This window comes from Cyanistes caeruleus, chromosome 4 (assembly GCF_971803275.1).
Source record: "Cyanistes caeruleus chromosome 4, bCyaCae1.hap1.1, whole genome shotgun sequence".
In the NCBI taxonomy this organism is placed as follows: domain Eukaryota; kingdom Metazoa; phylum Chordata; class Aves; order Passeriformes; family Paridae; genus Cyanistes; species Cyanistes caeruleus.
Window position 1 is genome coordinate 31,723,376 of NC_141704.1, and position 23,562 is coordinate 31,746,937.

The following is a 23,562-nucleotide window of genomic DNA, read 5'->3' on the forward strand; positions in this document are numbered from 1 at the left end:
TTATCCCACTCTGGATCACTTCCAAGTAGCACAGAAGCCTTCAGCCTGTTTTCTCACCCACTAGGTACCAGTTCCTACCAAGTAAATCAATACACTTTCCTGGTGACCTGCAGCAGTGTTGGGGAACAGCTTCAGGGCATCTCAGGGTTTGAACTCAAAGGTTCTTCCTCCCAGGGGGAAGAAGCCTGTGATGATTCCTGTGCCACCAAAACTAGACTTTCAAGAGAAGAGCTGGGAGATAGAAATCAACACTGAAGTCCTGGAGCAAGCCCTGACTACAAAGCTCTGCAAGATTATTTTCCTCAAGGTCTCTATGGCCTTCTGCCCTGTTCACAGCCTGGTTGATCTGTGTTGGCACAGACCATGTGGGAAACAAAGAACCAGAATTCTTGAGATACAGGAAATGCTTTTTATCAGAGCTCTACCCAATCCACTCATCCATTAGTCAGTGGCTCCCACTGTCTGCCAGACCACTTTAATTCCTTTTCTGTGAATTCTTCCTGCCTTCACCACCCTGGGAGTTCCTCCTTAGATCAGGTGGAAGGCACGAGGCAGTATGTGAAATAGTTAACTCCCCTGCTGAAGATGCCAAGCTCCTTCAGCCGTGCCAGGGTTCCAAAAAACTAAGAACACTCCAGGTATTTTGCACTCCAGGGCACAGAGGGCTCTCAGAAAAACTCACAGCACTGTGGAAATAACCACAGAGAAACAACCAGAAGAGCGAACGAGAAAAAGAGATATAAAAAGGAAAGCAGAAAAATGCACACATTTGAGGGCAGGGAAAGCACAAAGAGCAATGTGGAGATGCAGAGCAGCAGAAAGTGAGAAGATAAAATTATATTCACAGACACCTGGCTATAGGGAAAGAAAAGGGGAGGAAGCCATATAGAGGGGAGAGCATAGATGCAAGGAAAGAGAACATGGAAGGGAAGGGGGGAGTCAGACAGGGAGAAAGGGAGGGATCTGTAGGGATTGCCTGATGTCAAATCTGATAGAAAAGAGGATTTATCTGCAAAAATAACCCACATCTAAGCCACAGCTTCAGAGCAGCTGCGCACACAGCCACAGCACTATTTGCTCTTAAGCAAGAGAAAAAAATGTGCTGGTGCAGGTTGCAAGGCAAAGCAGGGTCGTGCCACACCAGGAGGCTGCCCATCCCAGCCTGCCCATCAGCCTGGACCAGGGCGAAGGGAAGGCAAGGCAAGGGAGAGAGAAAGGCAGGTCAGAAGAAGGCAATGGCGAGCAGGGGCGGCGGGTCCGTCCCTGTCCAAGGTGCTGACCAAAGCCTCCTTCCTCCAGACCCGGCTGCTCTCCTCCTCCTGCCCCTTCCCGTCCCAGAGGGCAGGGATCACTCTGGGGACTGCAGGCAGACAAAAGCAGTGTGGTTCCTGGAGCGAGCCGAGCAGCGGGGAAAGACACACACAGTCAGCTGCAAATAAAATCTATTTTCGCCATTCCTCTCTCCTGTCAGTATTTTCAGCAGTGGGGCTGGGCTTTCTCAGGGCAGCACTGGATGACCAGCAGCAAAGTGTACGTGCATGGCTGGGGAAGTGAATGAGCATAAGGAACCTCTGCAGCTGTGTTTCTGACCTGTCTGGAAATGCCATCGTATGGACTGGACATCCTCTCCAAGAAGGACAGCCCTCACTCCTCCTTGAACCAGCCTGTGTTGCCCTGGATGTGTCTGGGTGCGCTCTGTCCCTCCTGCTGCTGGATCCCAGAGATGGGAGGATGAACTCACAGCTGTCCCACCCGCACCTGATCCATCCAGAGTATATAACCAGGAATTGGCAGTCACAAAAGTGCGGGTGTGTTGGGCCATGTTTGCCATCAGGGAGCTTTTGGTGGGGAAGTTTCACTCCATGGCCTTGATGTTTACAAAAGGCTTAGTCTGAAAAGAGGTCTAAAAACCGCAGCCCACCCACAGGTGGACAGCTGCTCTGTCCACACAGCAGTTAGAGCTGTGGACTGCCAAGTCATTTCAAAAGATGAAAGGGCTGGAATGGAGCTTGGCCTCCTCTGCCCTCAGCTCTAGGATGTGTCTCTGCCTCTTCACAAACACATCCTGGCCTCACCAGGCCATTTTTGTTCCAGAGAATTGCAAAGCAGCTGCCTCACAGAGGAGAAAGCAGTGCCCAGGACCCTGACAGAGCTGCTCAAAGGGCATCTACGGATGGTGTTGGCACAGCGTTGCAGAACAAACCTGTCTTTTCAAGATCAAACAGGTATCAGTGCTTTACTATCAGAAACTGGGTTTTCAATCCCAGCACCGATAGTCTGGACCAGAACAATGTGTTTTAAAGAGCCAGTTGGACAAACATTTGACGGAAGGGGTGTAAGGGGCTGTAGGACTAGATAACCTCCTGCTGGCTGGATAACAGCACCTCTCTAACTCTCTGTGATTCTAAAATGTGACCAAGTCAGAGAGCACTTTCCAGTCACACAGATTGTTGTGCCACCAGACTAATAACACAAACACTTTTTTCCAGCACTGAAATCCTGCTTGTATGTCACATGTAGCAGGAACTTGATATGGCACAAACATGATTCATGCTATGCCCATGTAACAGCAAACAGGACTCTAAAAGCACCTTTCTTCAGGTCACCATAAGAGGCAAAATTACCTCCAGACATTCAGATGCAGGGCATCAGCTGGGTCCCAACTCTTCTGTGAACCAAGCAAATTAGGGAGCTTTTAATCAACTGGGCCCACCTTACATGAAGATGTTCTGCCTGGCAACAAGCCAGCCCCATCTCCTGGGATGCCTGAAGCCAGGAAAATAAATCAGGAAGAATCAGAACAGAACAGTGCCAGGTTAGCTAGGATAAATTACCTGCCCTGTGGCATCTCCCCCAGCTCTGCTCCCCTTGGCTGTCCTGTGCCCAGTAGCTTGCTGGCTGAGTAGCCATCCCTCTCTGGTGGGCCAGTGCCATACGTTTAAGTTGGAACATCATTCTCCAGTTCTAGGAAATTGGATTAAGGGTCAGACAACACTGACTGTTATTTACCTTTGATTAAAACCAGCCCTCCTCCCTCCCGGGCCTGAGAGACCGATGTTGCTGTTATTTACTCTGCTGCCAAACCCGGAGTTCAATCCCTGCCCTGCGGCACTCAATAAAAGTCAGCACAGAGGTGGGGGTGTGCAGCAGGCAGGGCTGAGTGGGTGGAAGGGGAGTGATTATCCAGGCCACCATGTGCAGTTTGTTTCTTTTGAGACTCTGGCTCAGCAAGGACAGGGGTGGTCAAAGTGCCTGCCTCTGTGGCTCATGGGGCTGAGGAATCGAGCCAGGGTGATCCCAAGCAAGCCCTGTTTGCCCCATGCCTGTCTCTGGTGCTCTCCTCTCAACAAATCCACACAGCTTCCCTTTCTGTTTATGTTCTTCTTTCTCTCTCTTCCTTCAGCCTCCCCTCCCTGCCTCCCCTTTCTGCCTTTTCCTCTCTTCTGCTCCCACTCCTTCCCACCCTCTTCCCCCCAGTCCCTTTCTCATTCCTCTCATTCTCCTCCTTCCCTCTCCCCCACTCTCCAAGCCGCTATTCCAGGACAATAGAGCAGATGGCAGGCTGTTTGTTTTATATGTCCCTTTGGAAAATCAGCTCAGCTGTTGAATCTGCGACTTTTGCTAAAAACAGACACCGTCCAATAGAGCTGAATGCCAGGGAGAAAGGAGAGGGTGTGGGGGGGCCCTGCTCTCCCTCCCAGCTGCACCGAGACTCTGTCTGTCCGCACCCCACGCCATGCCTTTGGGAAACAAGCCTGTCAGAGAGCCCAGAGAGGAGCTTCTCCCCTGCAGAAAAAACACTGTGGCAAGCAGGGAGCTTGGCCAGCTTCTACAGCCAGCCTCGCTGCAGCCACAGCTGATGGTGATGTGGGAAAGGTGGGGCAGTGTGGAAGGGGCAGACTCTTGTCAGCACATCCATCCTGATCCTGCTCATTGCCCCAGCCTGCTGCTTCTCCCAGGGCTCATGGAAGCTGAGGTATGTGGGGTATGCTCAGGCAGAAGATGTGACACAGAGCAGAAGCTGATGCTCTTTGCCAGCCCCACCTCTCTTCCTGTGCTACTGGGAGAGCCGTGAGTGAGAAACCAGCAGCCAGCAATGAGTGTGTGGAGAGGGGAAGACAGTCCTTGCCTTTTTCCTTCTGGCTTTCCCCTCTTTTCTTTTCACCCCTAAGCCCCAAGGTACTGGTCATCAGGCCACCATTCATTTTCTGCCAGCACAGCCATGAAGAGGATGTAGATTTTTTTTCTCTGGTTCTTTCTCTTATCCAAGCCACTTGCTTCATCCCTCACCTCTCCCTTCACATGTGATTATACCAAACATCTTTCAGATCTTCATGGTATTTCTGGGTGCAAACTCTGCTCCTGAACTCTGCCCCTCCCTGGCCCAAAAAAGCATCTTCTTCTCCCTGCTTAGACATGACAATACTGTCTCATCAATCCTGTAAGCCCTCTCCTCCTTCCTCACCCTGTCTCTGCTTCTAAGTAATTCAGAGTAAGCACCCTGTCCAGCATGAAGTACAAACTTGCCTTGGCTCAGAACCAGGGCTGCTGGAATCTCTCTCTGCCAGTGCAATTGCTGGATATTTGATGGCATATCCTGCATCTGATACGTGGCCAAAGGCACCAGCTGCAGATTCTCTCTGTGCCCCACTTCTGGGGGTGGGATGGGGAAGGCAGGGTTTCAGAATAGCAGCATTGCTCTATTGCTCATCCAAATGCCCTGTTTCATCGCACTTCTTTTTCCTACAGTGCTAAAATCAACACTGTCTTGTTTTCAAGCAGTGGCAGAAGGGTCAGGGCCAGAAAATCCTGTTTAATTTGTTCTTAAAGTTCACTATGGATCACATGCAGCTCCCAACAAAACCAAGAGAGGCTTAACGGAGGCACAGTCAGCTGGAAAATCGGAAGAGGCTCCTTAGCCTTGCAAAATCCTGGAAGGCATTTTAAACACAAGAGATAGGCAAGGAGCCTATTCTTGGGGTCTGTAATTAATCACTTACAGTTCAGGCAGGGAGAGAGATAAGTTCCCAGCTTTCTTGGAGCCGAAGCTGGATCAAACAGGAAGGGAAAAAAACCTCTCAGGCTGTCAAGGAACAGCCTGAAGAGGCAATGCCATCTGAGCAACAACAGCTCAGCTCTGCACTCCTTTAAACTCCCAGGTATTTAGGCAGAAAGTCTACAGGAAAAATTCCTGCATCAACTGCTGAGAACAAGCACAGTTACTTGAACACTTGTGTTGCTGCTTTGTCTTCTGACAAAGTGTTGCTTATGTCTGTGACAACACTTGCATCCTCTTCAGTGCAGCCACACGATGAGCACTATTTGGCAGAAGAGAAAGTTCCAGTTAGTCTGAGATTCCATCTCGGGCTCCAGCTGCTAGCAGGCTCCTCGAGGGAAAACATAAGGATGGTCCATGCCTCCCTGTGACCGTGGTGAATGCAGTAGTCACCCACCCTCCTCCAGCTTTGCATCCATCCCAGAAGTGTGTAGAGCCAAATGTCAAGTCGGGTTTTTCAGAGATTGATGACAAAAAAAATGTAACAAATTAATTAAAAGAGCTGCTGATCCCACTCTGGACTGTCTGAAAAGCCTGCATTGTAAGCAAGGGCAGAAGAAGTAAATTAAGAAGCTAAATCTGTTGTAAGCAAGTGACTGCAACACTGATGAAAAGCCACTGACTGATCTGCAGTGTTATTAAAAAAAGGAGAGGTTCAGGGCCAACCAAATGGATCTCACCTGAACTCTGTATCACAGGCTGGCATCCTCAGTGGCACTGCTGAGCTGCAGTTGCCCTGATCACAAAAAAAATCCAGAGCTGGGGGGCCAGGCAGCTCCCAAACAGCGCTTTCAATGCACTGCTAAAACTCCCATGCTCCTCCAAGGCCTCGCTCAGTGGTTTCTTTCCTTCCAATCTCCTTTCTTCCTGTTCCTATTCCTCATCCTTTGGCTTCTGTCTGATAAACTGCTCGCCTTTTGAAGGCTTCCTTAGCAAGAAGCCTGGGGAGAGTGCTGAAGGCTGCAGTGTGGGTACAAGTTGGGCAAATTCCACAGAGGCTCAGGAATCTGTTTTTCTTTGGCAGCAGAGCTGTTAAGAGGAGTTGGCACCAGAGACAGAACCATTGTCTAGTGTTGCTATTCTTCTCTCTCTCCCCTTCAAGTCTTTAGCAACAACTGCAGTTTCCCACCTATTTCAACTAACTTCTCTTTCCCCCTAAAGAAAGGATATCATTAGCATTTTTTTTGCACTGTCAAATAGGGCTCTTCTTATAAAAAATCTTCACGCTAAGGGGAAAGTGAAGAAAAGATATTGTTAACATGAAAGCCTTACTTAATATTTTACATTTCAAATACTGTAACTGCTTTTTTTTTTTTTTTTTCCCCTCCTTCTCCTTTTTCTGAATTTTCAGTACACAGTTTAAACATCATTAATAGTGTTGGTTGCTATGGCGTTGGGCAGGCAGAGGTGTCTGTACTTGAAACCTTGAACTACACTTAATGTTGTACAACAGCAGGGTCATGCCAACACCCTTGACTTTGACCCCATTTTTCCCAGTAAAATATAAAGACCATGTCTCCATTCCTTTTTATTCTTGGGAGAGGGCTTTTTTTTTTTTTTTACCCCTTTTTCCCCTGCAATGAGAAAAGGAAGTGTGAGCTAGAGAAAGGTTAAAAAAAAAAAAAAAAGAAAGAAAAAAAGAGAAAATACAAATTTAATAGACCCAGCGGAACCTTTCCAAAATCTTTGTTATATCAAGAGAAAGAGAATAAAAAAAGACAGCCCCCTGAAAAGTTTCACATGAGATTGTTTCTCATTTTCCCAAGCAGCTAAACATTTTAATAAACTAGGAAAATGAGATTGTAAAACCACAACATCTGACAGCAAGCCCCAGGGGCAGGAACCATTCCTGAAACTAATTTTAACTCATGTTTTAGCGTTGATCAGATTTCATGTGGTGAACGTCCCATTAAGCTGTCTCTCTGTTCTTAGAGAAAACCTGGTTTCTTTTGTCGACTCAGAAGCTATTTTCTTTCCAGAGTACTGTCGTCACAGGCATAGCAGGACTTTTCTGTCATTCATTTCTCTACAGCCCAAGAGCTGCCCTGCCCCAGACATCTTCTCATCTGTTCTGTTTCCTTATGAGACAAGACATTTTCCACAAAAGTGGCACTTAACTGCTCCAGCAATGAAACCCAGTCTTAAACAGGTCCCCATGCAGCCACTCAAGGATTCAACCCATTAAACATCTGATCTTCAGCCATGCAAAAGGCACCAGGTCAATTCAGACCAACTGAATCCAGGATCCAAAGCAAGCTTTCAGTTTCTCTGCTTTGCTTTTACCCCAGGGAAGTGAAGCCGCTGTACCAGTTTCCTCACATGAATTGCATTTTGCTCTGATTGTCACCAGGACATCTACAGACAGGACCAGCTTTTTAGCTCAAAGTCTCTATTAACATCAGCTGAAAAGATGAATAGGGAAAAATGATATATCCAAGTAGTGTAGGTTTCTCTTGAAAACTCATTCTTTCTCACAAAACTGTATTTCATCTTCTGGTTGCGTTCAAGCCCAGCCACTGTGGGGCAGGACTTTCTGGTGCTGCAACTCTCTTCCAACAGCTGTTTCTCTGTTTTGTGCCATGCAGATTCTTGGCTGGCATAGCCACGTGAGCCAAGGGCTTTCCACAACTCAAGGAATGGTCTCTGGCATCAGCTCGCTCCTGTGCCTGCTCAGGATGAGCTTCTACTTCAAAGGCCTGTTGTGCAACAGAAGAAAGCAAGGATGTGTGCTGCTACACAAGCTGACTAAATGCCAGTAAGAATGACCAGGTTGAAAAACAGCTCTACAGGCTCCTGCCTTCTGTTTTTTTCCAGAAATTAAAGTGCTTGTTCCTTTCTAGATTCCCCCTTTGCAGAGGTGGAAGGTCTTTCTGACGCCTTTCCTTTAAACTTTGTGTGCGCTGTGTAGGAGATGTTGGTGCTTGGGGGTGGAAGGAGGTGACAAAGTGGCCAGTTTTCAAAACAGCAGAGCCACAGTGACAGTCCCCTTTGGCTCTTCCAGCCCACCAGCAGCAGGCTTAGTCACATCAGCAGCATCAAAGCTGAGCAGCTCTTTAGAGAAAGGGCATTTGTCCTTTCATCTGGAGATTACAGGATCTCTCACAGATCCCAGCAGTCTGTTTTGAAATGCTCTTTCAAGAAAAATACCTGTTTGTGGCACCACCTGCCATTTAAAACAGCCTCTTTTGCCTTCCAGCTTTTCCTGAAAAACCCTCCCCCAGCCACTTAACTGTGGGTACAAGGACAAAATGATGCCAAAGTTCATTCCCCAGCAAGGACCATTGCCCAGCTTTCACACTGGGCACTGTATTGAGAAAAGAACCCTTCACAGACATGGCAGAAACCTCGTAGCCTGTTTGGGTCCACTCCTTCCCCCTGTTGCGCTCAGCAGGGAGAGCAGGAAGGCAGAAAGCCGCTATTAGCATCTGGAGGAAAGACCCCCAGAGATAAAAAGCTCTTTGCCTTGCTGTTTCCATTCCTTCATGACTCAATTTTTTTGGTTGGGGACAGAAAAGATTATAAAGCTGTAACCTCTAATCCGCTCCTAAGCGCTCCTTCTCCATCTCTTCCTTTCTCCTCTCTTTCAGGCAGTTCTAATCCTTTATGTCTCTTCTCACAGATAGGAGCTGGAGTCTAATCTCAGACGACAGGTTGGTAATTAGAGCAAGAGATTATCCTGACCCCACATCAAGAAGGTAAAAGGAGAGGAATAATGCAGCACCATACAAGATCAAACCCTCAACATTCAATGCAGGAACCATCCCCATCTCACTCAGTTTCCTCCTGGCTCCCTTACACCATGCCCTCCCTTTTGTCCCAGCAGAGAAGGGAATTCCTAATTCTTTGTACTTCTTGCCCATCTCCCCTCTGTTGAGCAAGGACTATGCTCCTCCAGGATTCATTCAGCACAGAAATGGTCACATTTTCCATTTCTATAGACTTTGACTATGCAGAGACCCAGCAGGTCTGTGGCTGCAAGTGTGGGCAGTAGAGAAAGCACGGATATGAAGGAAGAGGCCCTGCTCACAGAGTCTGGAGCCATGACGTGCTGCCACCCACCAGGAGCTGGTATACATACATATATATATATATATACCAGGTATAAACACACAGGGCCCTTCCAATCCAGCAAGATTGCCAGCCAGGGCACAGAGCAGCAGCAGCAAGTCCTCATCTCTACCCAGGTGGCCAGCAGTCACTGTCCCATCCTCAATGTGCTCAGAAGGCACACTGCTGCCATCCCTTGCACACAGCCCAGCACAGCTGAGAAGCTCATTCATGTGTCCAGCCCATCTTAGCCATCTTTGGATCAGACCTTGTCTCTTGTCCGGTGTCACCGGTATTGAGCGAGGCACAAGAAAGCCCCAAAACCACCACAGCGAAGGTGAAATTGGGAGCACCAAGCTTCTTCAGTCTCCCACTCCCTCCAGGGTGTCACCTGGATCTGCTGTAGCTGGGGCTCAGGCATCACCAGCCAACAGCCTGCAGGCACCAGGAAGTGTCAGGGTAGAGGTGGCAGTGGAGGGATCGAAACCTGCTGGGGAAAAAGCAAAGTAAGGTCAGAGGACAGTTTTTACACCAGCACACAGCTGGAAGATGGAAGACCTCTCCCTCACACCCCCATTCCACATCAGCTACCCACCCTGCACCACAGAGCTCAGGACTGGCTGTTCACCCTAAAATGTCTTTTCTCAGCAAAGCCTCCCTCTGATACCCAAATCCAGCTCTAGCCCATGGAGCCCAAGCCCACAGCTCACCCTAATCAGGGAGATGGGCACTGCAGCAGCCCCTGCTACATGGTTCTCTTGATGCTCTTTTCATCACCTAGCTGCTTCCCACCCCTGCTATCTCCAGCCAGGATCTTCCTACTCATGCTCTGCAAATAACAACTTTAGGTTTGTTCACTCAAAGAGAAGAAGGTAAATCAAAGAACAGTTTTGTTTGCAGTCAGCCTGAAGTGAACCTTTTTCTTTTTTCCCTTCAGTTTTCTCAGCAAAGCATAAAATGAAAAAACAAGCAGAATTTCCTTTCCTGAGTTTAAAAGACCATTTCTGTTCCTGTCCCTGAGGTAAAAGGTTAGCTTGTTCAGCCTCAAAATGGGAAATAAACAGCAATACTTTTGGCTTAGGCGTTGTCCAAATAAAATGTTTTGAATGCTTCATTTCTTCCCACTCACCCAAAAAGGTTTGCAAAGTTTATAAGCGTTCACAAACAGATTAATGCTGGGGTGCCCCTCACCCAACAAGGCATGGGGCTGTAAGGTTTCTGTCCCTCCCTGCAGCCCTCCTGCACCCCTTTGGGCTGCCTCCCCCTCCCAGCCTGTTGTCTGAGGGCTCACACAGCAGCAACACCCACAGCACTCATGCCCCATACCTTGAGGGATCCTCCTGGGGCGAGAAGGGGCCGCTGAGCTCAATGACATTGAGTTTGTTCTCAAACACACCATAGCTGAGGGTGACCTACAAAGTAGTGGTGAGAAAGGAGTAGAGAAAATGAGATGAGTTCAGGAGCCAGGAATTTGCTGTGGATGACGAAAACTCCCATTCTAGCTCTTTCTCTGCTGGCTTAGCCTCTATCTTCCACATCTCTCCCATCTTCCTTCTTCCCATGATGGTCCACCCTACTAGTCCTTTGCAAGGCAGACACAGTGCCATGTCAAAGGCCCTTTCCCAATCATCATTTCTCCTTGTCCTTGTACCACATTCTCCCAGGGATGCCCTCAATCCTCCCATCACTCCCCATACAGTGCTCCCCCACCACTGATCCCAGGGCATCATGACTGCCAACCGTGCTGCAGGCAACATCTGCTCCTTATTTCAAAGAGGCATTTGTCAGGAAAGCCTGCCCGGAAGAGGGGATGATTGATTCAATGCACATCAGTGCAACAACGTGCCTGTAAGCTCTCCTCCACTTCTCCTTCCTCACACACCTCCCTCTTGCTTCCTTTCCCCTCCTCACCTGCTGCACAAGCTGAGAGGTGGGGATGAGCTGCAGGTTCTCCAGGTGGGAGTGGAAGAGTGTATTGGGAATCAGCTGCCCACCGACTTTGCACTCGATGATGTAACCCACGGTGCAGTCATCCGGCAGGCGGATGAGCTCGGAAGTGCTCAGGAAGTTCCTGCCACTGGAAGAGAGCAGGGCTGCACGGGTTAGGAAAAGGGTAGGGGCAGATGTGGGCATCCATTTGGGCAGGAGATTACTAAAAACCAGGGTAAATCCTGTAACCAGGCACAAAATCCCCAAGTTCCAGCTGCAAATATTTGGGAATGGGTTTGCTCTTTCAGCATTCCCAGCCATGCTGTCCCTGATACATAATCCAAGTTCTTGGTAAACTGATGCTGACAGACTCAGCTTCACTGAGGCATTTCTCAACATGTTTGGTGAAGTGCACTGCACCCCTGGTGGGGGAGTCAGTCAGACAAGAGAAACAGTGGGAGCACATGGCCAGGTCCAGGAGGAAGAAAAAACAGGACATGCAGCTTGGATAAGCCATCTACTGTAACGTAACACCACATACTTGGCCACTTTTTGATGACAGGCTAAACCAAATTTTAAGGCTTCTGGAATTGGAATTTACACAGTGTAAAGCACTGTCTACTACAACAACCCCCAGCAAACTTAAAAGTGTTTTAAGCATTTTAAAAACAGTAGTGGCAGACTTTATGCCAGGTTAGGCATTGTCTACCTATGTCACTTCCACTTTACCCTAGATCACAGATCATCCTCTTGAGTGGGTCTACCTTAAAACACACTTCATGGGCTTTGGCTAAAGCAGCCAGCTGGCGTGGATCAGATCTGTCCTTCTGGGTATGCTCAGATCTGGTTAAGGCTGGCACAGCCAATGGCTACCAGTGTACGTGCCTGTGGTATAAGCTAGGGCATCCTGGAATACATCATCCTGTTCTAGGCTGGGATAACACGACCTTGGGACCTACCTCTGTTTCCATGCATCAGGCTGAGGAAATGACAGTGGACACCTGAAGCCAAAGAGGGTGTGGGGTGAGGGAACAGAAAATGAGCTCAGGAGGGAGGTACAGAAAGCTGGAAAGAGACTGATGAAGGGGAGATGAGATAGGCAGATGGGAAAAGAGTCATTTGAAGCTGAAAGGGATGGGAAGGAGTGTGGGGAGTAAGCAAGAGCCTTAAGGAGATGGGGAGAGAGGCACGCATCATCCTGTGACCTTGTTTCCTGATGTGCCTGCTCTTGCCAGTTTTCAATCAGTTGGCAGACCCAGCCACTACATCCTTCCTCCAGTCTCACATCTTGCAGACGTGCAGCACGTGGCACTCTGCACCTCTGCAAACACCACAGGCACAAATCCAGGTCTGACACGGCCAGGAATTAATGTGCATGTTGCTCATCCCCAAAGGCTCCCACACTTCCCAGCTCACCTGGCCCAGGGCACCATCTTCCTTGCCAGCTCGCGGCTGATGCAGAACCCAGCCCCTCCCGTGGCAAACCAGAAGTGCACGGGTTTCTAGAGAGAAACAGCAGAGAAAATCAGTGGCAGAGGCTCAGACAGTACCATACTCCCAGAGGTGGGAATGCTGGAAACCCAGCCTTGATGTCAGGACAAACACAGCCCTATTGTCACCCCAGCCCCCTGACTGCTGCCCAGAAGGACTTGCTGGCAGTACAGCATGGATTTTCACTTCCTCATAACTGGAACAGCCAGTTGCTCCTGCTGGCAGCAACAGGTGGGGTGCCTAGGGCAGGCTTGTGTCCTGTCAGACAAGTACCCAAAGGCACAGCAGCAATGTGGGACTGCCCCTTGGATGATCAAACTTAGTCAACACCTAAAGCCATGTTCAGACAAGATGGCAAGTTTTCAGCTGTTGCCATTGCTCCTGGGACCTGGCTCTCCTTGCAATACTGTGCTGGTTTTGGCCAGGGTGGGTAGAGTTAACTTTCTTCACAGTGGCTGGTGTGGGGCTGTGTTTTGGATTTGTGCTGAACACAGAGTTGACGATACAGAGATGTTTTTGCTATTGCTAAGCAGGGTTTACACAGAGCCTTTTCTGCTATTCATACTGACCCACTGGTGAGGAAACTGGGGATGCAGGGGAGGCTGGGAGGAAACACTGCTGGGACTGGTGACCCCAACTGACCAAAGGGATTTTCCAGCCCATATGGCACCATGTTAGTATATATATAAAGTGAGAGGAGAAGCAGGAAGGGGGGAACATTTGGAGTGATGATGGTGTTTGTCTCCCCAAGTCACCACGATGTGTGGTGGGCCTCTGGAGGTGACTAAAGACCTGCTTGCCCATGGGAAGCAGTGATTCAATTCCTTGTTTTACTTTGCTTGTGTACATGGCTTTTGCTTTCCCTTTCTTTATCTTAACCCAGGTTTTCTACCTTTTGCCCACTCCCTCTGGTGGGGGAGTGAGTGAGCAGCTGCATGGGGCTTGGCTGCTGGTGGGGTTAAGCCATAACAAATGTGAGCCAGAGCACCAGAACAACCCACTGCCCCCACACCACCACCACGGGCTGTACCGTCTGGTTGTTTGGCAGCGTTTCAGAGGCCCAGATGGGTCGGTTCAGGCTGGGTTTGCCCAAGTAAACATCCCATGTCTCCGCATAAGAGGACAAGAGCTTCAGGAGCGCCCGAGGGTTCAGGTAGTTGTCATCATCCAAGTGGCAAAACCAGCTGGGGCAGACAGGAAGACACAAGAAGTTCGTGGTGAGGAGGGTGCCTCTTGCTCTCGGGGGTCCCCCCACGGCAGCCCTGCCTCACCTCAGGCCGCTGGCCAGGAAGGTGTCGAACTCTGCAGCCATCTTGCAGGACAGGGCCAGGTGGCTGTGCTCAGCAGAGCAGTTGGTGAAGATCACATGGCCACCTGCCAGAGGAGGGAAAGCTCAGAGCCAGCCCACTTTGCACGGTCACAGGGAGGACATCTGGGCAGGAGGGAAGGGGTTTGTTCACAGACAGTCTCCTCATGGCCCCCCAAAAGGCATCCAAGCCCACAGCAACATGGGTTCCACTCCTTCCCCTACCAGGGGATGAAACCTGGACAAAGCTAAGCAACTTGGCCAAGACTAGGATGCCTGCCATCCACACTTCCACCTTGCCAACCATGTTGCAGAGGTTGAGGGACTCTGTCATGTGCTGCTTCTGCCCATGGATGCTTTAAAGCAGAGAGCACTCTTCCTCCAGTCAACTGCATGCCCTGGGTTAAGCCACACCACCACTGGAAACACGGCAAGGGGTGTGTTTTGATGGGCACTGCTGGGGCAGGACAGCCAGCCCTCACACCAGACCCCTCTCAAGGCCAGGGCAGTTCAGTGGCTGGAGGTGGAGTAGAAAGGTGGTGTCATAGGACAGGTCATTACCCATTCTGCTTTTCAAGGCACCGTCTTCTTCATCAGTGAAGATGTAGGTCTGGGGAAACAAGGAGAAGAGATTGCTGTCAGGGATGGAGCTGGTGCTGTTCCTGGCTGCCCACCTCTTCCTCCCACAGCTGGACACACTTGACATGGTTACCCCACTCCATCCTCTGCTGCTGTACCCACTCCCAGGCAGCAGATGATCAGAAGGATGGCTGTGCTCCCCCTTCCTGCAGGGCACAACCATCAGCGCTTGTGTGGCTTCATTTTCCCTCCCACCCCACTGCCTGGGGAACAGGGGTCCCATGACGCTGAGCGAGGGGGCGAGGAAGCCCTGGAATTGGTGTCAGTGGTAGAAAAATTAAAGCATTGTGGTTAAATTATGCTTGGGTTAAAAGAACATCTGCTTGTGTGTGAAGTGTGCACAGCCCCCTGCCACTTTCTGCCACCACCTCCTCCTCTTCCTCCACTCTCAGGCTCCTCTAATCCCCCTTGCTGCCATTATGTGGCACATCTCCCCCTCCTCAGAGCCAGGCGAGGATCAGGGCTGGTGGAGAAAAGCTTTCCTCAAGCAGAAAATGAGCTTTCATGAAATGAAAAAGGAGTCGCGAGCCATAAACAGTCTCCCCACCAGCTGCCCACAGGCTGGTTAAACACAGCACCTGCGCAGGCACAAAGGGAACAAGGCAGGCAGACAACAGCTCCAGCAGCCAGCACTGCTCCCCAAAGGCTCTGGCAGGGAGACACGAGTCTCTACATCTCCCCACACCCACTCAGCATTTGGGAGATGGATCCCTATCTAGAGGACACAGCAGGAGAAAAGCTGTGTACGTGAAAATAAGGCAATGAAGGACCCTCAGAGATCACCTGGCCCAAGCAGAGACAGCAGGACATTTGTGATCTCAGATGGATGAGCTACAGTGCTTGGTGAATTACCCTCCAAGAGCTGAGCTGCAGCAATGGAGCATGCACACATTCCTACCCCGCCCCACCAATAAAGTCACTTAGTTAAAACCACTTTCAAGAAGTAATTAACTAAGTCTTCAGGTAAGGGAACTGCTCTGGGTCAGGGGACCATATCACAACCTTCAGGCAAGGCAGGGACTGTCAGCAGCATGGGATTTCTCTTGCCAGCACGTCAGAGTTAGAAATTTCCACTCTGACAAATGTTTTCATCTTAAGAAAAACAAAATCTGAAACCATTGAAACTTTCTGACATTTTCATTAAAAAAAAACAAACAAAAAACCAAGAAATGTTATTGCTGGAAATTACTTGCTCACAGATATAAAACCAACTAGATACCACGTGTCTAACAAACATCTCATTTGATTGGCTTAAAATAGCAATCTGCACATTTTCCAAATTTTCTTGTAAAAATATTCTGAGGTTCCCAGTTTTCTCTTGATGCAAGATGGGAAATGGGCTTTTTTTTGCAGACATCCAACACGTTTCTGTGGAACCCAAGGATAAAAGTACACCGTCACCACAGGCAACACCAGACTGTCCAAAATAACTGGAAAATGGGAAATATGAGTGTGGGGACTAGGCAAGTATGATTTTTCTGGCACTTTCTAACTCTGATCTCTATGGCACACCTGTCTTTGCTCAAGAAATGCAAAAGAAAATCACAATAGCACATGCAGCTGCCTCCATCCTTCTCTCTCCATCCCTCACAACCCTGAGAGTGGGAAACCTGGAACAGCAGTTGCTGCCAGAGACGAAGCACAGAAAGTATCCCTCCATTCTGGAGTGGGAAAGATGTCTATGTAGGAAAGGATGTCTGCTGGACAGCAGTGCCAGCAGTGATAGGGAACCACTGTGTCAAGCAGATTTTCCTGGCAACTCTTCATGAACATTAGAGCTCAGGCAATGGATGAACACTAGACTTTGAGACCTCCTCAGCCCAAACTGGGGAAATAGCCTAGCAATAAAAAACTAGGAAAAGGGAATAAAGATATGGAACCTGACAATCCAGGGCCATGTTCATCGCCTAGGTTCCCAGGGTACCCCTTTTCTTTGAAGAAACCCTCTCCAAAATGCAAACACATCAGCAGGATTACTGTTGTGTCCTGCACAGAAAACAGATTCAAAATCTGTGGTGCGTTCACATCACTGAAAATCTGAAAACAAGTTCAGGATGGGCCATTCAAAGGTTTTATTTCAACTGGCTGGGTGTGGGGGCTTCCAAAAGGAGGGGAAGTGCTAGAAACAGTTCACATTACCAAACCACAGAAAGCTGGACTTATCTCCATCAAAACTACTGGGGCCAGGAGTGTAAGTCACTCCAAGATTCCACCCAGCTAAACAGTCATCAGAACCCCCACTTCTATTTAGATTAGGCTTTTGATGAGGAAAAGGCCTTTCACATCAATCTCCAGTGGGAAGTTTGTCATGGATCAGTTCTCAAGAGGCAGAGCATGGTCCAGCAAAGAGTGCCCATCTCCCACTTCCCCATCTCTCACCAACTGCATGATTTCAGATTAAACAGAGCATTTGCAGAGACAATCTCTCCCTCTCTTATTTTCTACCCAAACAGAGGATTTTTAATTCAGCTCCCATACAGTCTGTCCTTGCCATTAAAACCACAGCTGTTCCTGCCTCCTGTTACAGTCACCTAAGCCTGACCTGGGAGGTCTGGGTTGCTTCTTCCAGGAGGAAACCATGCAGTTCTCCAGCTCTGAAGCCAGGCTTGGCATCAGCAACACAGCCAGCTGCTAAAATTTCCCTGCTGGCTACTGGTGGAGAAAGACTCACTGAATTGGTCTCCAGCCATGATTAAGGGCAAGTGAGACGTCAGTTGCTGGATCAGCCCTAGGAGAAAGCAGCCTCTGCACATCAGGACTTCAGAGACCTGAATTTCTCCAGGACTGGCTCCTAAAGCCTGTGTCTCTCCATAAGGACTCACTAATAGGAGGTCGGGTGCACTATTCTTTTCCCCACAACAATTAAATGTTCTTTGCAAATTGAAAGCTGTCCTTTTTTTTGCTAAGCAAGGTTTTCTATATTGTCAAATTTTCTAAAACTAACCCTTTCCTGTAAACTTAAAAAAACCCTTAAGCAGGAATATATTAAAAAAAAAGGTTTTGATTTTTACGTACTTCTCTTTATCTCCCTTTCTGCTCCTACCCCACTTCCCTCAAAGCCATTTCATATAAAAAGCAGAAGAAAAACAACAAAAATTGAGGAGGAAGGAGGAAAATACTGAGCTTGCAACGAAAATTGATAACACTGAAAAAACTCTGTTTAAAAATGAGTGACACTCCCATTCTACCCCTTCCTTCCTACATTCCTGCTCAGTCTGTGTAGTTTTCCAGAGGCTGGCAGCTGCATGGGAAATTCAACACCTCTTCCAAGGTTTGGACATCACTTGCATGCCAGAGGGGATCAGATGAATCTGGGGAGCTAGTATCTAATTCCTGTCATCAGCAGAATGACCAGGCACTGATTTATCAAACAAAGGAGGGACAGCCGAATTGCTCCTTCAAAACCCACTGGGAAGGCCCCAGGAGCAATATCCTAATGCCAGTGCAGCCATGCAGTTGGGTTTGGCCTCTCCAAGGAGCTGCTGGGCTGGAGCAGGCCAGAGAGGAGAAGTGCATCTGGAGGAGGAAGAAGGGCATCTGAGATGGTGAGAGGGACACGCAGCCAGGAGAGGAAGCGTGCTCAAAATAGGACACGGCTTCCTGTGACGACCGCAGCAGACCAGACAGTTGCAGCACCATGAAATGGAAAACCACCCTTACCCAGAAAACTCTGCATTGCTTCAGGCACTCTCCTACCCAGTACGTCCACCCCCGTCCCCCTTCCTCGCTGGGGCCTGAATTTGCCTTATAGGCACCCATCACACACAGGCAGAGGCAAAAAAAAACACCCCTCAGGGCAGCCACAGGATTTCTTCTTTCTTGAGGAGCAGCTCTGCGAGGGAGGGAGGGAGGAAAGCACCGGAGCTCTGGGGAGTACTCCTGCCCACCAGTTTGCACAGCACCACTGATGTGGTGCCCCACATCAGTTTCTCTAGCAGGAAGGAAACTCTCCAAACTGTTCTAGCAAAGGATGGAAACATTGGGCCCCAGTTAAAAAAAAAAATAAAAAAATGAAAAGCACACCCACATCACCTCAAGATCATGCACATGAAAGCACCTGCCCAAGAATGGAAAGTATGGATTGTGCTGATGGTGCTGGGGGTTGAGCAGGGCTAACTACAGGAGGTCCTCCAGGAGCCTGCCTGCCTTGTTCTCTTGCCCACTGCACTGCACCTTTGCAGGGCAATGGGTGTCCAGGCACAGTGTAGGCATCCTGGCAAAGGGCCAGGGGAGCCTGTCAGCTCCAAACCCAACAAACTCATGGCACTAGGAGGTGGAGATGCATTTCATACAGACACAGGATGGTCTGTGCATTCAGTCTGACACGGCGTCTTCACCAGCCTGTCACATGAAGCAGTTACTGGTGAAACATTTTGCTGGGTACCATCTCCCTCTGAACATGAAGTGAGAAACAGAGAAAATGGGGCAAAGTACTGAGGGGCACTACAGTGCCCAGCCTCCCTCCTCTGGATTTTATCCCCTTGCCCTGACACCCCATCCTTTCCCCATTACTAACACCTTCTCTCTAGTCAGAACCCACACACTCACCTGTTCGCTGACCTGGGATATCCACGTGTCCAGGAGCAGCTCCATCCTGCTCTGGTGAAACCTCTTGGTTGTCTTCACAGCTATGAAAATGTCCCCAAGCGTCAGGCTGCCCTCACTCCTGTATACCTCCGGAGGATGGAGTTTGAGGTCCTTCTGCCCCCTGCCACCAACTCCCTCTGGGCTGCCTTCTCTCTGTTGCTCTGGCTTCTCCAACATCCCCTCCCAGAGCCCTGGGTAGCGAGCTGCTTCCCGAGCCCCACGGTGCCACACAGAGAGGAGAGCCACGCTGGCGAGGAAGAGTGCGGCTCCGGAGACACCGTGGATGAGCCGGCGGCCCATGGCTCCCGAAGCGATGCCGCCGCAGCCAGAATCCTACGGAACGAGGACAAACTCTGCCTGTACCTCCGAGTGACGCTGTCCTGCTCTTCCCGAAGCCTCCGAAAGGGCAGGGTTAGTCAAGAGCAAGGTCTGGACAGGATGTGGTCAAGGAACAGGGTGGGCAAAGACCAGGAAGCCAAAGAGTCAGCAGACCTGAAGGATCCCGATGAAGCAGGGGGGCTGTGATTTTTCACAGACTACGGAGGGCTCAGTGACCCAGCGAGGCAGGGACACACGCCTGGAAAATACTCCGAGGAGACGGCACGTGGCTGGCACAGCCCGCCAGGAGGACAGCCGGCATCCCTGCTCCCGACGGAGAGGCCGAGTGTCCCGGGCTGGGGGTGGAGAGGGCGGCGGAGGAGATCAGAGCCATGGCTGGGCAGGCTGGACCATCAGCTGGCCAGCGGCTCGGGAGCGGGCGGGCAGACCCGGGGCTCAGCCCCGGCACCTGCTCCCCGCCGCTCCCGGCCAGCCCCGGTCCCGCCTCCGGGCACAGGGCGGGGCGGCAGCCCGGGCAGGGAGCGGGGGAACGGGGGAGCCCTGCCTCCCACAGTGCCTTTGTCTCCGCAGGGCATCCCCGCTCCGCAACACCGCCGGGGTGACGAAGGGCAGGTATCGGAGGACAGACCTGTTGCTTGAGTGATTTTCCCGCTTGTCTGCGACAGTTCAGACCGATCCCTGCAGCCCTGCTCGTCCCGGTGCTCTTGAGAGAGGAGGGCACGGTGACACTGATGTGGGTTCTGGTGAAGTTAAGGTGCTGGGTCCTCTGTTGTTCTTGCTGGGAACGATTTTTCCACAGGAATTCCCTCAGCCCCAAACTTTTCCTATGGACACGGGTCTGAATTGCTGTCCCTGCCTTTTAGTCCCAACTTGCTTCCCAAAGCAGGATCGTGTGTTCCCTGCTGTCCCTCCTACCGCCACACCCCAGAGTCTCAAGCTGGGGTGTGAACCCCACTTCTGACACCCAGCTCCTAAACCACGACGCTGCTCCGGAAGGTCCCTTTTCCTCGGCCTCCAGCCCTGGAACCCCCACCCTCTGCCCCATCTCACATCCCCACCAGGATGTCCAAGGACATCCTGCTGCCCAGGTGGCTGCAGAACCGGTGACACCCACAGGGAGAGGTACACCAGCAACCACAAGCATGAGGAAGGGCCTACTGCCTCCCTTTCAGTTGTAGAATCACAGAATGGCTTGGGTTGTAAGGAACTTTGAAGATAATCCAGTTCCAAGCCCACTGCCACGGGCAGGGACACCTTCCACTAGACCAGGCTGCTCAGAACCTCATCAAACCTGGCCTTGAACGTTTCTGGGGGAGCACGGGGGGCTGGGGTGTGCAGTGTCACTGCTGACTTCATATCCCACCCAGGTCCTCGCCTCCTGCAGCAGGGCTGAGCTCAGCAACTTGTCCCTTGTGGCTTTCGTGCTGTCCAAGATGTAGCTTCCCCTGGGCAAGGAAAAGGGATGTCCTCTCTCTTTGGAAAACCTCAGAGACCTGCAGGCACAGCAGCAAAGTGGCACCTCCAGCTCCTTCCTCACCCCCCACCCTCACCACTGAGCCACCTTCACTTCCAGCCCTCTGGTTGCCAGCAAGGGATAGGGGTATCAGACAGCCTCAAAAGGTGTGAGAGCCCCTCCCAAGGACAAAGACCACCATGGAAGGGAAATTCGGGGGTCAGCACCACAGATGGCTGCATGCTTTTGCTGGTTAGGTATGGGGCAGGTGACCGTGCAGTCCCCTTCACACCACCTGTAGGCCACTTTGCAGAGCAGCTAGGGGGATGCAGAGAGACAACCAGCCCAGGATGGGGGGGGATGATACCCATAGCCCCATCTCAGCTTCCCTGTGCAGCAGGCGTGGGGACAGCAGGATGGCAGTGCTCTACATAAGCTGCCGAAATCAGAGCGCCTCCTCAGGGAGCTACGAGCTGTGGGCATCCAACCTCAGCATAGCAAAAAAATAAAAATAAAAAGTAATAAGTTTGGGCCCAGGAGAATTGGCGGGGGTGTGGAATGGCTCCATGTGGAAAAGGACACCCCGCCCCATGCACGTGTCAGATCATGGGGCCTTAGAAAAGAGGGGCAGGACAGCCTGCCAGGGTCCCTCTGTTCCACACTCCCACCGTGTGTCCAGCCACAGACACTTCCCAGGCACACAAGGAAGACCTCCCTGCAGGGCAAAACCTATGTGCTCAGGTTCTCCACATCTCAGACACACTCTCACTCTGCCCCTCTCCCTGGCTACAACTTTCTACTTTTGTAAGTAAGAAACCACTGAATCCACCTCTCTTCCCTCCTCCCCTGTATTTCTCTAAGTCTCAAAGACTCCTGCCTTCCCCTGAAGCAAGAACATCTCCAGAGCATCTCCTGGAGATGTCCCTGCAGGTTTTATTTTTAGATCCCTTTGAATACTGATGCTTTCTTACACTGATTTGGGGCATGGAGGGAGTCACTCACCTTCAGGCCTTACATTACTGCAGGGATGTGAACATGGTGTGACTGGGATTGCTCACATGGCTGGCTAATGCTCCTGAACTAGAAATTAACCTTCCTGAGTGCTCCAGCCACATGCCAGCAGCCTCGGGCACCTGTAAAGGAAGCTTCTATAGCTCCAAGGCATCCTGCTGCACCTCCCAGCTCTGGCTTAGGAGATCATTTGGGAGGCACAGGTGAAGCACAGGCACAAGCTCCTTAGTGATGGCCCCAGAAGACATTACAAATACAATTCAAAGCTACCTCATACAGAGCATGGTGCCAGGAAACTCTGCTGGGGCAGGGAGCCACTGTGGACAAGGCTGGTGACTGCCCAGGGTGACACATATGCCACCTCAACCACCCCCTCCCTGGAGGGAGAAATCTTGCTCTGACTCTTTACAGGGGTTTGCACAAGGCTGTTACAGCAGGTAATTGGTGCCCAGGGCTGCTAATTGCATTGTGCCTATTACCTAAACCGTGACTCATTCCTCCAAGCAGGCAGCCACCCCCCCAGGAGGTAAAAAGAAGGTGGGCTGGGGTGTGCAGGGCAGAGAGGGTCATTTATGTTTGCCTTGGAGCCCTCTGCCTCACTTCTCACCCTCGTCCAGAACAAGTTAAGGCTGGATTTTGAGCTGGATAAAGAGAGAGCCTGGAAGAAGCCTGGGAGCAGGGGAGGCAGTGCTGCTGCTGCTTGGCTAGCTCGGCAGTGCCAGTCTGCCTCCCAGCAACCTTCCTCTGCCTCCCTTTCCCTGTGGTTGGACAGCCCAGGGAAGTGCTGGGGGATGTGATTCTTTGGGAGGGCAGCAAGGGCTAAGCTGGGAGCACAGCCTGACTACCCAAGGTGGAGGGCCTGCTTTTAACCCTCTTCAGCCTAGGCCACAGGGCTGGGGCTGGTTCCCAGTGCCAGCAGGGACACGAGGAAATTTCACGCCCTGAGTCACAGTGCCTCACACTCAGTGTTTTCCCTGAATACTCAAGTGCTACTTTTCCCCAGCAAAGATGCAAATTCAAATCTCCAAATCCATGAGAGGGTGAATGGGAACTTGTTTTGGGACTTGTCTTCTCATCAGCTCAACAAGAATCCCACTTTGTTTGCCTGCAGGGCAAGCACCCTCCCAGGGGACTGCCTGTGCCGGGATGCTCAGCTGCATCCCCTGGAGTGGATGCCACTTGGGAGCTTTCATCTGGAGCCCTGTGTATGCCAGCTTCCCCCTTCCCTGAGAGAAGAGCTGCATGGCTCCAGGGCAGAGGACTTTGCTCTACATTTTAGTGACTGCAAGTTAAAATCTTCATTCTCTTTCCTCCCCCCTTCACTCTCGTCCTCATAAAAGACACTGGCAACTGGTTTAGAGCCTGAAATAACACCTCACAGGGGACTCGTGAAGATCAGCAAGTTAATCTTTGCTCAGAGCTTCACCAGTGCATGCGTGGCACCAGCAGTGCCAGACCACAGGGGCAAGGAGGACAGGCAGAGGAGCTGACTGGCGCTGGCTGCCCATCTTCTCCCACTGACCCCAGAATCAGCAGACTCTGCCTGACTTCATATCCCAAGAGCCCCAAGCCTCCCAGCACCACAGACTTCATTTTCCTCTGGCATGCCTCAGGAAAGACCACCTATCACCCCAATCACCACCTCTCCACAGCCTGGGTATCCTGGCACCCCTTTCCTGTGGGTGGATACAACCAACGGTGGCT

General features: G+C 50.7%; 1 protein-coding gene across 4 annotated transcripts; it reads right to left on the bottom strand.

The window, feature by feature from the left end:
- Nucleotides 1-6,571: 6,571 nt before the first annotated feature.
- MFNG (MFNG O-fucosylpeptide 3-beta-N-acetylglucosaminyltransferase) lies at nucleotides 6,572-19,901 on the bottom strand. 4 transcript variants are annotated; one of them, XM_086887414.1, is made up of 8 exons: nucleotides 19,017-19,901; nucleotides 14,391-14,439; nucleotides 13,795-13,897; nucleotides 13,554-13,707; nucleotides 12,449-12,534; nucleotides 11,015-11,180; nucleotides 10,430-10,515; nucleotides 6,572-9,590 (listed from the first exon to the last, which is right to left on the bottom strand). In XM_086887414.1, exons 1-8 carry the CDS (start codon nucleotides 19,353-19,355, stop codon nucleotides 9,524-9,526), a joined length of 1,050 nt encoding a protein of 349 aa, XP_086743540.1. In that variant the 5' UTR covers nucleotides 19,356-19,901; the 3' UTR covers nucleotides 6,572-9,523. The 4 variants fall into 4 exon arrangements, with proteins under 4 accessions (XP_086743540.1, XP_086743542.1, XP_086743539.1 ...); XM_086887416.1 differs by having other exon boundaries at nucleotides 19,029-19,876; XM_086887413.1 differs by having other exon boundaries at nucleotides 6,572-9,593; nucleotides 19,017-19,876.
- Between the last annotated feature and the right edge of the window lie 3,661 nt (nucleotides 19,902-23,562).

Coding starts and splice junctions, on each gene's coding strand:
- MFNG (XM_086887413.1), bottom strand. CDS start 19,355: ATGGGCCGCCGGCTCATCCACGGTGTCTCCGGAGCCGCACTCTTCCTC. Junction 14,440..19,016: donor TATCCCAGGTCAGCGAACAG/GTGAGTGTGTGG, acceptor TTGTTTCCCCAG/ACCTACATCTTCACTGATGA. Junction 10,516..11,014: donor CCTCTCAGCTTGTGCAGCAG/GTGAGGAGGGGA, acceptor ACTACTTTGTAG/GTCACCCTCAGCTATGGTGT.